Below are 14848 nucleotides of genomic sequence, written 5' to 3' on the forward strand. Positions count from 1 at the left end.
TGTGGATGTCTATGGATGCTTTTTATCCATTGGGCTGGGACATCCATAGAGGAACTTTTAAATAAATCATCAGCAGTAAAATGTGTGAGGATTGTCTGTTTTCTGTACATTTTCTTTTTTTGAGTATTTGTCATCATTGATGATATTTATAACAAACGAGCCATTGCTGTGATCATGAAGCTCACGGTGTCCTCTTAATGCAGGAAAAAGGTAATAGCTTTTAGTTTTTTAAAATGTTAATAAAATTGATTAATTTTGCTATCTCACTAGGAGGACTAAAAGTGAGACAGGTTCCCTCTATTGCCCTTGTTACATCTGTAGGTTTGTGCTGCACTTGTGTGGTCTACCACCCAGTGTCCCCTGACACATTACATCCCGAGGCTGAGGAACTTAAATGTATTTTAATGGAATGTGTCGCTATTTTATTGTCACATTTTAACTGACATTAAAGGGCAGCCAAATTAGGCACACTAAAAAAATGTACATAAGGATTCCTAAACAATTTCCACATTTTTTTCCTGCTTCGTTACAAGACAAAGACACCGGGCAGTCAAAATGCGTCTATGGGTTAAAGAAGCCAGTGGATTCTGTCGATTTTGTACTGTTGCAATTTTTCAGTGCTGATATTTAGTACTATGAAACATACCTTTTTTTTAGTTTTTTTGAACTAAAAAAGGAAGTGAGTGGACTTGGTTCAAATTCACAGTTTTACCACAGAATTGCTGTCTTGTTGAATGGTGAAAAAACATCGTTGTGGTAATTAAAACATGTAATTTTAATTGTTAACCTACATTTCTCCCTCCTCTGTGAGCATAAGTCAAGTGAATTCTTGATCAGAAGGATGCAAATGTTGTAATTCTCTTCATAAGCATATTCCTGTTAGCAAAATCTATATTATAAAAATCAAATTTAAGTAGCATGTTTAGTATCAAAGGAAAAAATCAGCACTTTTCCTGAGCACATGATCAAATATTTAACAGAAAATGCACAGATGGAGAGCTCTCATGTTCGGCACAGTCTTATGAGTGATCAGGATCTGTATACGTGCAGTGTGATGGTTTTCTTCCTGACCTCAGTTAAAGTGGAGTAAAATATGTAGTTTGCTGTCTTACATCAGAACAAACTGACAGTGCGTGATTGTAATAACAGCATCATTAAAGAGAAATCATCGAATAATCTTTCAAATTACCATGCTGAGGTTTGTAAAAGGAAATAAAAAATGTTATGAAATGAATAAACACAAATATCTTTAGTTAGCACATTTCAAAGACGTGAATATAGATTTATCATTACACTTTTTACTCTGATAAGCGTAATATGTACTGATGTAAACAAAGGTCGCACAACAGGTTTAATGGTGTATTTTTTACGAACACTGATCATTTTATTCATTTTAATTTGCACAGCACATTTTTGTGGTTCATAGTAATTAACATGAACTAGTCGGATGTGCATGCTTGCATGTTTTTGAACATCGGTGCTGTGTACATTCTGCATGATTCACTGTGTTCAGAGTATTTCTCTTAATGATCACTTGGCGTGTTCGCGCGCGATTATGGAGCCAATAATTTAAAATGTGACTTTGAACAGTGTTAGCGTGCAGCTGCAGGCATGCAGTTTGTGACCCTCTGCCTCTCTCTGTGTCTTCATCGCACCCTTTGTCGTCTACCATGTCAGGTCCTCCAGAAAATTTCTACATCTGTAACAGAGAAATAGGATCCCGTGCCCTCGGCCTCCAAGTCTGAGGTAAATACTTGTATTTTTTTTCTGCACATTAAGAAAACATGTATTCGGAAATATCGTGGTAATGTTGCAAAATCTCAGTTTTGTATTTTATGATGTTTTCGTGTAAATGGATAGATGTGCCTTCACTTAACATTAGAAGAGACACAAAAATGATCATTATATTAGTGCATTATTGTCATTATTGTGTCGAATGTCACCCATTATTACCTTAGTATCATAATGATGTGCTGGTGTGTTTTATTGCAGCTGCGTTTTAATTTATTTACACTATCTGTGTATTATGCCCGTAATTTGTCTCCATAAAATAAATGTTGAATGTTAAATGCTTTTTAAAAAATCCCTTCAGTTTCATTATGCGACTGGGCTCTTGGCTGCCATTAATGGAACTGTTGTATTTCCCCTTATTTTGATTTCTCAACTCAGAGTTTCTCAGTTCCACAATGGAACATTCAGTAATTTTATGGACATGTTTTATGTGAACTGATTCATTTGCTTTAGCACTTTGGGAAAATGTCTTTCTTGATTTGTTTTCAGTTCTCAGTTTACCTGTACGAGAATCCGGAGAATGTCTCTAACGGCGGAATAATTTATTGTTGCTCAGTAGCTTACATTTTGTATTCTTTTAAATTTAGCTGCACAGTATTTGTTATTCTGGTATGCAAAGTGAGGACATCCCTCTTTACCGCAGCTTCATTGTCTGTAAGAACATTTTTTCATCATGTAGTTTTCTCTTTCGTGAAATTCCTTTTGTTTGTATCTCTGCTGTTCGTAAATCAATTTGTGTCCGGACTTTATTGGAGCATGATGCTTCATTCTACTTCATCAGAGTGTTAATCTGGACATCGGCAGGTTTGTTTAATGTCGCTGGACCCGGAATATGGCTTCCACTTTGTCCGTCTTGGGATTGCATCTCAGCGAGTGTCCGTTGCTCTCCCTGCAGCAGGCCGCAGTAGGTTCTGCAGACATACACATTCACTAGAGATGAATAACTATATTTAGCTTAAACAAGGTCCTGCGCAATAATTTCCTTTCTGTCCTTTACTGTTCTAATTTCAGTAATTCTCTGTCGCTTTCTCTCCAAACGCCCGTGGTTTATTTCCTCCTCCTCTGTCTCCGAGAACCAGTCCGCACCAGTATGGAGAACAGGTCAAGTGCGCAGCTTGGGTGTGGGCAGGGCGTTGAGCTGGACCAGAGTGTGTCTTTGTACGTCTGCAATTACAGTACAAAAAAAATCCGCAAGCGTTTTTTGGCCTGCGAGTGTGTGTGAATGTATGCGTGAGTGTACGTGCGCGTGCGTATGGATCCTGGCCAGGACAGGGTTAAGCCATGTCCCTCGGCCGCACTGCCCTCCTCCCTCCCTGCTGAGGTGCTCCAGTTGGGAACTCACAGCTGCTCCACATCAGCAATTACACCCGACCAAAAATAACTTTGTGCCTAATTTTATACTTTCCCGTAGCAACCGTGCTTTGCATTTTTCATTTATATCATTATTTCAAACTGAAAAAGCTCTTTATTTGCTCGTGTCCAGTGAACCCACACCAAAAATAAACATTATTACTAGAAGCGAGCGAATGCATGCAATATTGGTTTAGATGAAAGTGGCTATTTTTAAAAAAGAAAAGAAAATTGAATGACCTTTTTTTCTGTGTCAGATTGTTCCATTTAGGCAGGGCAACGCTTTCTCTTTAAATTTGTATATGAAGCCATACTGCAGTTGAGCAAAGCTTCATTGTGCAGGAGTGCACCATTAATTTCACGTTCATCCGCTGCAAACCTGTGGCTCGGTGCCAGCACAGGTAGTCAGTGCAAGTAACCGGCATCCCCGGTTGCCTTTGTGCTCCAAATTTGCACCTTTGTGGGTGAGATTTCGATGTCTGCTGTTTGCTCCAGCAGGGATAGATATGCAATTTGACTGCCAGACACGAGTGACAGACAAGCCGAGGCTGGAGAGGGCTGCGGGTCCCGCCTATCGGATCAGACAGAGCGGCTGGGAAACTGGAAGCAAGAAGTGACCTTTTCCCCCTTGCGATCGAAGACTCGATCGTATCTGAAGGCTCTGGTCAATGAGCGGTAACAGAAGCACCTGGTGAAATACAATGCTCTGCTGCTGGGTCTGGACCTTTGCCTCTGTGCATCTAAGGCTGTGTGTCTAAAGATGGGATGGAGAGTCCTCCACTGGCTCTCTTAAAAAAGATTAATATGATATAGACGCTAGAGCATGCGTCCAAGTCACTTTAGCGCTTAGAAATTTGCTCAGTCATCACTTTGCAGCCAGGCCTTGTTATGGATGTAACGTGTGGAGCCGAGCCTGTGTCGGAGGAGATGCTGCGGGGCGCTTCCCCTCTTGCCTGGGAGGGCTGCCAGGCTGCAGGGGGGATTTGTCTGGAAATCAGCAGGAAGGGATGGAGAAAGTGCTGATGGAGGGAAGCAGCGGTGGAGCATGTGGAATCCTCGCTGTGGCTGACACGCCCTTGAGGTCGGACGGTATCAGCGCGACACCGTGTCTCCTCCGGCCCGTGTGACCGCGCGGCGGTGCGGCCGAGGCGCCGTGTTCTTCTTTGCAAAATAAGCAATGCGTCGAGCTACAGAAAGATCTATTTCGGTCCCGAACATAATAAGCGGGTGAGTCAATCTGTAGTCTGAGATGTTATGTAAAGAGAAAGTAATGGGAGAGGAAAGACAACCCGGAGGTGGGTCAGGAGGTCGGCGCGATTTATTTCCTCCAGGAAGAAACTTCCAACTCGTGTTTTTCTGCCGTTCAGAATAGACACTCAGGTCTCTGCTCTCTTAATTCTCCTTATGGCGCTCAGCTCAGTGAAACGCGGCACACGTCGGAGCACAATTTATTCAGTTCCAGGGCATGAAGATGCTCTGGCTTACATGTAAGGTGAAAAATATAGAAATCCATGTACGCTAACCCCAGTGCTGTTTCCGAAGATAGATTTGCTGCCCTATTTGGTGTGAAATTTTCTACTTTCCGTCTGTCTCCCTGTCTCCCCGTCTCTCTTATTTACACGGATTCAATTCAGATGTTCTTACAATAATATTCCCACTTTGCTTTTGTTTTTCATGTACATTTCATTTAAAAGGTTTGTTTTATGTGGCCGTGAGTGTGTGAACACACACACACCCACACACACTGGTACACACAATGGTCTCAGCACTGCTGGATGCACAGAGAGCTGCCAGCCCTTGTAACGAAGCAAAGCTCTCACCTGCCCCGCATGCCACTTAGCACCTTGTTAGCCCGGCGTTTGCAGCTCGAACCGCAGCCCATTCCCAGTCGTGCAAAGGAGTGAAAAGGAGACATACAGAGAACATGAAACCGCACCGGCTGCCACCACTATTTTGCCCCTGTTGTTCATTTTCTGTACTTATTATGTGCTTATGGAGCCGTGTGTGACTTTTTAAAACGAGAAATAGCGTAAGCTGTTAATTTTCATAATTTTATTCTCATCATTGTAAAGATCTGCGGTTGGTCGGTGTTCAGCGGCAGTGTTTGTCTTTTGAGGACGCTAGAAACAGCAGTAATGTCTTCAAAGTGTAATGTAGTCATTAAATACATGTGGGGACATGCAATGCAGGGGGCATCTATATCACAGAGTACCCTGTCGACTCCTTCTCGTAGGCTTTGAATGTAATTAGTTTTCACGTTAGATTTAAATTTGGTCCTTGAGGAGTTTATGACTCAGCCCTTTGTTATACGAGCTGAGGGAACCCGTGATAGCACAGTGCCAATTATTTTTACGATACTAAATATAAGCATTAACCTTTCTTTTTTTTTTTTTTTTTTGAAGGATGAGAGATGTAGAAAAGCGACTTCTGACTCTTTCGGGCCTGGCAGCAGCGGCTCAGGGCTTTGTCCTCAGAGCGTTAGAACAACCGTGTGCCGATAGAGCACGAGGAAAGGAGGCCGTGAGCGCGTCTCTCCCCGCCGGGAGACTCAAGAGCGGCTCCGATCCGGGCAGGCGCCGATGCCGCTCTGACGGCCGGGGAGGAGCTCCGCGTACGAACACTTAACGGTTGTAAGCAAGCCTCTCGACACAGTCATTTCAAGGTACATTAACGCCATTACTGCAGCGCACCTCCCGGCCCTGCCCTTGACACCGCGCACACGCAACCGCCGGAGACGTCCCGAAAGACACGTCCTCCTTGAAAGGAAGAACCAGCTGTGTGCCGTTCACCAGTATTAGAGAGCGTTTTGACAGCGTGAAGCTGAGCCGAGCGCGCGCATTACATTTAAAAAATGGCAAACGTCCTTAGGGGTCCGTTTTATTTCTCTTCAAACACTTCAGCACTGTATAATTAAATGGGTTTTGCTGACTAGCAGGAAATTAGCTTAATATATTCTCCCTCTAACACCTGGCTCTGCCTGGGCCCGGGGCCTCCCCTGTAACCTGGCCCCGCATCTCTGCTGCCTCGCCTCCTCCATTTGCTTGTTAGTATTATTCTGTGGGTATAATTAAATTTAGCCTCAGCTAAAGGGCTCTAAATCACGAGGTGGTTTCCGAGGAACGGGTTTGCTCTCGGCGCGCATGACGTTTCCGCGGTGTCGTTCACCGGGCCGTCTCCGCAAATAGCGAACGACAAGCTGGCACAAGAACGTACAAGAGCGGAATAATTCATGTCGTATTTATTGGGTTTGCTTAGAGCCATCCTGCAGTTTCAAAACGGTGCGACTGTTTGTCGGTACATGTGAACTGATGCCAGCGTTTAAAAAATTTGAGTTAAAATCTTTTTTGTGAGTTATTTTTCTGACCCAGTGTGCCGTTCCTTGCAGGTAAAACCACCTACTTGTCCAGAATACTGTGGTATGGGTTGTGTTTGACCTGCCATTGTGTTCCCATGTATGTCCCCTCCTCGCTTATTTCCACTGGCTTCGTGTAGTTGCCTGCATCAAGTTCAACACTCTTGGCATAACCTACAAGGCCATCGGTGGATCTGCTCCACAATTCCTTCAGGACCTGATAACTCCTTGCACCAGGGCATGAATGCTGCTCTCCACCCAGAGCTCACAAAAGGTCCAAAATCAAAAGCCCAGAGGTTTTTGGTTCTGGCTCCAGTGAAATGGTATGATTTCCCTACCTCCCTCAGAGCTGCTGAATCCCCTTCTCACTCATGAAGGATCAGAAAAACAAACATGTCTAAAAAACCCTCTCCTCTCTTAACCTTCTATCAGTTCCATAAATTTGAGTCACACCATCTGTCATGATCACCTTTGCATCCCATTTCATGTCTATATGCAGCTACTGTAGCGTTTGTGGACAAAAAATATGGTATTGGGCTAACTGTGCAGGAGTGCGCCATAAACTCAGTTGTGTCCGAACTGTGCTTCAACAATCAGGGGACTGTAACTACAGCACTTTGTCTTGCTGAAGCACTTTTACTTTCGTTGACACACATGTCCGCTAAATTAATAAATGTAAACATAAATGTCACGGATACCTAATTTAACACAATATGTTCAGTTTTCCTCTTTTTGTGAAGTCTTTCAGCTGACTCGGGACAAAAGATGTTCCATAACCATATCCTGCACCAGTTAATATTTCACTGGCACCACAGTAAATAAATGAACCAGCTGATCTGTGGCTGGCACGGTGGTAAATAAATGGACTAGTTGGTGTGTGATGTGCACTCCATCAGTTACTGTTGTCTGTAGTGCTTCTGTCAGGATGTTGCTTTACACTGCCCCCCCGCGCCACGTACCTGGGTCCACCGCTGAGTGGCACATATTTCCTCTCATCCAGACGGGAAGCCTCTCCTCCTTATTAGCTTGATAAATAACTTTGCTGGCAGGAAACTGCTGAATTTTAGGTCCCCTGTCTGTTTTCCGCTGGCCGACATTAATTTCAAGTGCTCCGACTAAGAAAATAAATAGATGAAGTGAAAGCGTGCAGTGTTTCACAGCTACACTGTCCGCTTCGTCTTACAGAACTACACCTGCTTTACTAATGCGCAGCTGACACTGTGAGGAATTTGGTTTTGTAAAATCTAAAGTGTATGTGTATTTTAATACGTTGTCTGATTTATGTTTTTTAGCATAATGCATCGTTATATATCGGAGGAATAAACGTCAGATGACGGTAAGGTACATGTATGGGTAGTGAGAGCAGAGCAGCCTTTTGTCTTCTCAATTCGCTTATTTATCTTTTACGCTGTAGCACAGTGCGAAACTGAGAATTACCTCAATGTATCATCAACCGTTGTAGCAGTTTATAGGCGCTCAATGACCTTGGAGAAGAAGCGCACAGAGTTTGGCTGCGCATTAAGCGTTCCTTCCCGCTGTACGTCTAAGTGCTCAGCGCTTATGGCCTACAGTAAATGTTCTGAGCTCAATCATGTATTTTTCATAACGAACACATAATGGACCTACAGACAGGGGGATGCTTCTCCAAGGTGCTGTGGGTCGGGGCGAAAGTTCAAGCAGATGAGTTCCTTGGTACGCCGCTCACAATCTGGTCCACGAGGACTCTTGCAGCTCAATATTTCCATTTTTAAGTCCTGGTCCCAGATGCCCCACTGTGCCCTGAAGCAGGTTCCCTGAAGACTGGTGCAGTTACCATCATATGCTCACTTTTGGATCACGTTCGCTAATTTTCACTTTAGGGGCCACACTCTTATGAACTTATTTGTTCATGTCCACGTCTATGACTTAACCTGCATATTATTTTAAAACATTTCAGATTCATTTTTATTTGTTTCTCAGCTCCGGTGCTTATTGTTCACGTGAAATATATTATTTCAACAAATGCATTCTAAAACTGCTTTGTACGGCCACATTCGCGAATACGTCGAAAACGGTATCATAGATTAATATGTCTAGAAAAAGAAAATACAAAAACCACTTGTTGGCGTGAGTGTTGATACAAGCTTGCCGAAACCACTCACCCCAAGCAGGGCCGCGGCAAACCGAAGCCCAACCTGGCAACACAGGGCGTGAGGATGGAGGGGACAAACCCAGGATGGGATGCCAATCCGTCACAAGGCACCCCAAGCAGGACTCAAACCCCAGACCCAGCAGAGAGCGGCACCTGGCCAAACCCGCTGCTCCACCACATCCCCTTGTTTCCATATTGTGCTGGTCAATTACAGGGACATCGAGTACTAAATTAATACAGATCCACATGGACAAAATGGGCTGATTCTACTCTGAACATTCCTGACAGTTGAGCTTTTCCAAAGCAGAACTAACTGACAGGGACATCTCTGGCCAGACTAGCTCCCCCCGCAGCCTCCAGTTCTGCCCCGGGGAGGACGGTCGACCTCTCTGAACCAGCCGCTCTGCCCTTATTAGTCATCGCTTTGGCGTGGCGTTCTGCCCGTCTGCTACATTAGAGCCATAACAAACGCCCAAACACACTGGCCACAATTACACTATAAAAATGCGGTCAAATAGCTCAGCTGAGCTACCTTGGAGCGGTGTGAGGCTGACCCCGGGTCACCGTGCTGCTCTGCGCAGTCACCGTGCATTGTGTTGTAACGCACACTTGTGTCACACCGACACACCTCCAGCATCTGCACTCCCGCATTAGCGGAAGGATGGAAACTTCCATAGGATGCTGCAGCGGCCACTGTCCACATCAGCCATCACTGTTACCAGGATACATCATGGGGACTTCTCTTGTGTGCTCGCTGGGACACAGCTGTCACACTGGGAGCTGTGCTGTGGGCCCGAGGACACGGTTCCACTCAGACTGGTTCGGTCCACTGGTCACAGATGCCTGGTTCGCGAGGCCCAGGGGGGCCACGGAGAACAGCTGGTAGTGTGCGTGGCGGGGACTCTCGCAGCAAGCAAACAGTCAATTGGATCTGGAGACGTCGCTCACGGTCACTCTTTCGCTCATGTTTTCCATAAAGTGTAGTAAAAAGGCAAAAGCACTTGAAAATTTGTAACACAAATTACAAATTTGGCAGGGACGGGAGAATTCGTTCCTGTTCTCATGGTTAAGGTTAACCAGAAAGAAGAATCCACTTAGTACAGGACATGTGAATCATTACTCAAAAAAGTTTGCATCTGGGGAAAAAACAGCCACGAGAGCATTGGGGGCAAAAAAAAAAAAATGAACCGTGGATGGCCTTTGATGCCAAAACAACCATCTTTTTTTTTAGTTTATTGGTTTATCTTTATTGGTGACTTGAAGAGTTGGTTGAAAAACAATGGATTTTACATGTATTTGTTACATAAAAAGTGAATTACAACTGTGGCCATGCAAGCATCCCCTTTACATGCTGTGCCTTGACCAAAAGAGCAATGTCTAGGCGTGTGAAAACGAACGCTGTTTTTAGCAGTGTTAAGAGTGGCTACATGTAGCGTAGTATAGCCCCCCACAGATACACACACACACACACACACACACAAGTTCTCAGACACAGTCACACATTTTTTTTCCCCCACATATGGACACCCACACAATAATTCTCACACGCAGTTCCCAAACACACGCATACACACAGATCCTCCTAGTTCTTGTATACAGTTCTGCAACACTAGTAGTTGTCTCAGATGCACACACCCACACACACTATAGTGATGTCATACACAGATGCACAACACAGAGTTCTGTCTGACACTTAACTTATTACTCAGAATGGTTAAAAAAAAAACAATCCATGACATGTTAACCATCCGTTTGTTTTTTTTTCCATCAGATCACATCCTAGCACTCTCCGTGTGGCCTTTCGCAGCCTAGACGCGCTTCCATTCGGGGACTCCATCGTCTCTTGTCACCCTGTTCACGTGTCGTGTTTTCATGAAACTTCTGCTGTCTCTTCTGGAACGCACAACTTGGCACTCGGCTTCTGTTCTCCCAAGTTTGCTCTTCCTCTTCTACTTTTTCGCTGTACACCTCGGCTCATGTCGCACGGTGCACGCACGCGGTGAACACACACTTACTTTACTGGTGTCCTATACAGTACCAACCTCTTACCAAGCCTTACAAAACACAGGCCAGTGAATGACTGTTTGTCTGAACAGCAGTGAGTGAATGATGGATGATGGTGCTCTTCAGCCTTCATTATGCCAGCAATGTTCCACGGCAGCTTCTAAAACTAGTGGGAGGCAATATGGACTCATGAAACCATATGTCTTTTACACCAGATGCATTGGCATGTTTGGCAGTGCTTGCTGCAGAGATGCCTGCGAAAATGAAGGCTTGACAGAAGCTGTGTTCGCTGCATTGCAGATGTCGAATCTGATAAGGGGCTCTTGAATTTCAAATGCCAACACCTCACTGTGACAATTGACAGGTATGTGTAAAAATATAAGCGGAAACTCTGTCTAAGCAGACTAGGTATCGCTGCTGATGGAAAAAGAAATTAAAATAAAACTTCTGTTTCTTTCGTAAGCTGGAAAAAATGGGGAGCTGTGCTTGCCGAATGCAAAACACACTCTGAGGCCGCGAACTCTGCGTATTTGTTAGCTTAACAATTTAATGAAGTAGTATTTTGAAAAGTTGAAATTATTCATAAAGAAATATTAGCGAAAATGACAAATCACCAGTTGGTTGGATCTAGGTCAGATTGCAGAATCTATTCATTATTAGTTATTTCAATTAAAACATGGAAAAGTTGAGAATTTCTCTGCTGTAACAGATTTATTACGTTTGATTTTTTCGTGGTAATTTTTCACAGGTGAAACCCTGGTAAAACTAACAAAGTGCAGGTCGCATCCAGTGATCCAGTGCTGTCTGTGGCTTACAGTGGTGCATGAAAGCTCGGCATAGCTTTATTTGATAGACAGACATACGTGTAACTCGCCTTGTTTAATGAGTGTCAAAACAGATGCTGAAAACTTGCTTGATGGTGACAGATGCTGGATATATGAGGGAGAAAAAAAAAGAGTTTTTTTTTTTATTTTTTTAAAAGAATTTCCCTTAAGTAACACTATTGCTGCTTTCATTTGTGTGCTTTGTTTATGTTTGGGGTTTCGTTGTGTCAATCAGCGAGCCCATCATTTGATCAACGGATCACTCTCTCTATATGCCGGCCTATCTGCCTGTGTGTTTATTGATGCAGATTTCAGCAAAATTGTTTGCTAAACAAAAATCATGTTGTGAAATATGCTGGTCACCCGTAAAGAGTACAGTAGCCAGTGAAGGGAAATAGATCACCTTTTTATGGATGCGGTAAAACAGCGGAACCATCTGTCTCTACCTGGATGCTTCTTGCTTATGAATGTTCGCAAGCTGAGAGACATTTTATGTATGTGAAATTTTTTAACAAATTACTAGAATATAAAAAGTGGACACACGATAAATCCATCCTGCCACCAGTTATAATAAGAGAAAAAACCGAGCCAGACTGTGAAACTATGTGCAATTAAACTGGGGTTAAATCAAGCTAATTATTCTGAAATTTAGGGTTAAATGTAAATAGCTTTTTAATGAGTAATGAAGTAGTAATGAGGTTGTTGACCTAGATATGTAGCAGCATAATATCATTATGATGTTAAACCCTAAATATTAAGCAGTCTGTATCACTGTGAAGGGGGGGGCACGGGGGCGCGGTGGCGCAATGGGTTGGACCGGGACCTGCTCTCTAGGGGGTCTGGGGTTCGAGTCTCTCTTGGGGTGCTTTGCGATGGACTGGCGTCCCGTCCTGGGTGCGTCCCCTCCCCCTCCAGCCTTAGGCCCTGTGTTGCTGGGTTAGGCTCCGGTTCCCCGCGACCCCATATGGGACAAGTGGTTCAGACTGTGTGTGTGTGTGTGTGTGTGTGTCTGTCACTGTGAAGTTAAACCTTCACCTTGAGGAAAAAGCCAAAGTAACTATGTGGAAACTGCTACAGTCTTAGGTGTTTCGTTCAGTCTTTTTTTCCATTGCTGTTTTTTGGACATTGTGCTTTCTACACCCAGTACGTTTACTATGATACAAGTACATTCCAGGCTTGCATTTTCCACCTTGTTTAGTTTCTCGAAGGCAGACGACTACAAGCTGGCAGCAGGCAGGTTCCCGCGCGGACTAGGTCTGAGGTGCTGCTCCGCGATGCGTAGGCCTTTTTACGATGACGACTTTAAAGAAGTGTACCGCGAGCCCTGTCTTTACCCCCCACCAAGCGAAGCGATGGCAGCGACGTCGCAGGCGCAGCTCCGGTGTCGCTGTGTGCGACCGCTGCGGACGCGTGCTGGAAATGACGAAAGTTTTAGTCGACCCCCCGTGTGTGCTACCCCTCACTGTTCGCTGATTAAAATGTCCAATAAACAATATGCTGTGTCAGCACAACAATATTATTTTCGCTTATTTCCTCTTTGGGCAGCATGGAAGTTTTACCGTAGTGAAGCTGGCTCTCTGCTGACCTATCACTTTCCTCAAACAAGCAGCTTTTGCATTGGATTAGGCACAGACACTGAGCAATGGCTATTCATTTTAAATGCCTGATTAAAATTTCATGACAACAGGAGGGGGAGGGTGGGGACAGCCAGCATCCAGAAAGAGAGAGAGAGAGAGTTGAGGCTTTGTAGATCTGGAGAGAATCCGCACATTGCTGCTGGATATTTTACCGACTGTAGTCATTGCAGATGCCTCGGATCTATGTGAAAGCAGCCCTACACCTGTCGTGTCGCAATAATGCCTGGATTATGTAGAGGAAGGCGCTGATAACAGCACCGCCAGCGTTCTAAGATGATCAGTATCAGGGCCTTAAAGCAAAGAAGAAAATATAAAAATAAACAGTGACGACTTTAAAATGGAAGTAATTGCAGAAATTACTTTGGTCATTAAAGTTCCTGCAAAGTTCTTTTACATTCTTCTAAAGCAGGAAAGTAAGCACATCCCGCGTTCCCCTTTAGCACGTTTGACAGGAAACATACACACAGTTGTGTCAATTCTTGTGTTTCTGGATGTTTGTGCCTGCTATGTTTTTATTTTTCTTCAACACAGAATAAAAGTGGAACGAACTCTGTGTGTGTGTGCGCGCGCATGGGGAAGGTTCTATGCGCGATCATTATTCACTTTCCTCAGGGGCCCCCTCCTCTGCGGGAGCGTGGCATCCCTCTTCTCCTGGGGCCCTCGTCTCGAACCTGCACTCAGCACCACCAAGCCCCAGTTACACTGTACCATGTGTAGGAATGAGGGGAAGATTAATTTCATACCCGCCGTTGAATGTGTGCCACTGCTTGCGTGGGGGTGCCAGTGGCCTTTGAAAGGAGATGGAAGTGTGAATGTGGTCCTGCTGCGAGACTTTTTACATAATTGGAAGTGACAGCCTGGTTTTGGAAGACACATCGCCGCTGAAGACCAGAGAGGCACGCTCGGAAGCTCCGAACTGCTCGCTGTGCTCATTACAGAAGCAGAACAGCAGAACGTTACAGCTCTGTGATAGCGTCTTTTCCTGTGTATCCGACACGGTCTGTACATGACTTGTGTTTAGTGTTGGGGGAGCAGGTGCTCTGGTTTCCTCCCACACTCCAAAGACTGCTGACTCTACACTGCCTTTATGGTGTGTGTGCATGAGCTGCTCCCTTTGGACCCAAAAAGTGTCTGGCTGTAGTACCGTTGAGCGCGGTACTTCCCCTAAATTGCTCCAGTAAAACCTACCCAGCTGTATAAATTGATAAGTAATTGTAAGCTTGTAACTGTAATAGTTGTAACCTTAACAGTGTAAGTTGCTTTGGACAAAAGAGTCACCTAAGTGAAGAATGTAAATGTGTGTAAGAGGGGTGTGGTATAGTAATGGATGCACCCTGGGATAGACTCCATGTCACTTGAATCCTGAGTTGGGCAAGCAGTTTCTGAAAATGGGTTGATGACTGTTTTGCGTATTTATTCTTCAAACTTTTCTATTTGTATGTAAATAAGGTAATTGAGGTAGCAGGTGGTATAATGGTTAGAGCTGCTCTTTTTTTTTCCTGAAGGACCCCGATTAAAATCCTACGTCCTGCCACAGGACCCTTGATCAAGATGTTTAACTCGTACGAATACGGTAAAAACTACCCCACTGTGTAAATGGATAAATCACTGTAGGTTGTTTTGGAGAAAAGCCTAACATGAATAAATCTAAATGTTGTAAGATAATGAGGCTGTAGACTAATAAACGAAAATTAACCCAGATTGAGTCCGAAATGTTTAACGGTGATCTTGTCTGTTGTCAGAAAAGAGTCGCTCCTTG

The 14848-nt window shown here is 44.3% G+C and overlaps 1 protein-coding gene across 1 annotated transcript in view; it reads left to right on the forward strand.

Moving 5' to 3' along the window:
* LOC114910915 (transcription factor Maf-like) overlaps positions 1-14848 on the forward strand; it is an 89595-nt gene that overhangs the window by 7353 nt on the left and 67394 nt on the right. Inside the window, exon 2 of the mRNA XM_029253304.1 lies at positions 1678-1746. Within this exon, the coding sequence (XP_029109137.1) occupies positions 1678-1705 (28 nt within the window). The 3' untranslated portion in view covers positions 1706-1746. The remainder of the gene's footprint in view (positions 1-1677; positions 1747-14848) is intronic.

This window comes from Scleropages formosus, chromosome 7 (assembly GCF_900964775.1).
Source record: "Scleropages formosus chromosome 7, fSclFor1.1, whole genome shotgun sequence".
NCBI classification, from domain to species: Eukaryota; Metazoa; Chordata; class Actinopteri; order Osteoglossiformes; family Osteoglossidae; genus Scleropages; species Scleropages formosus.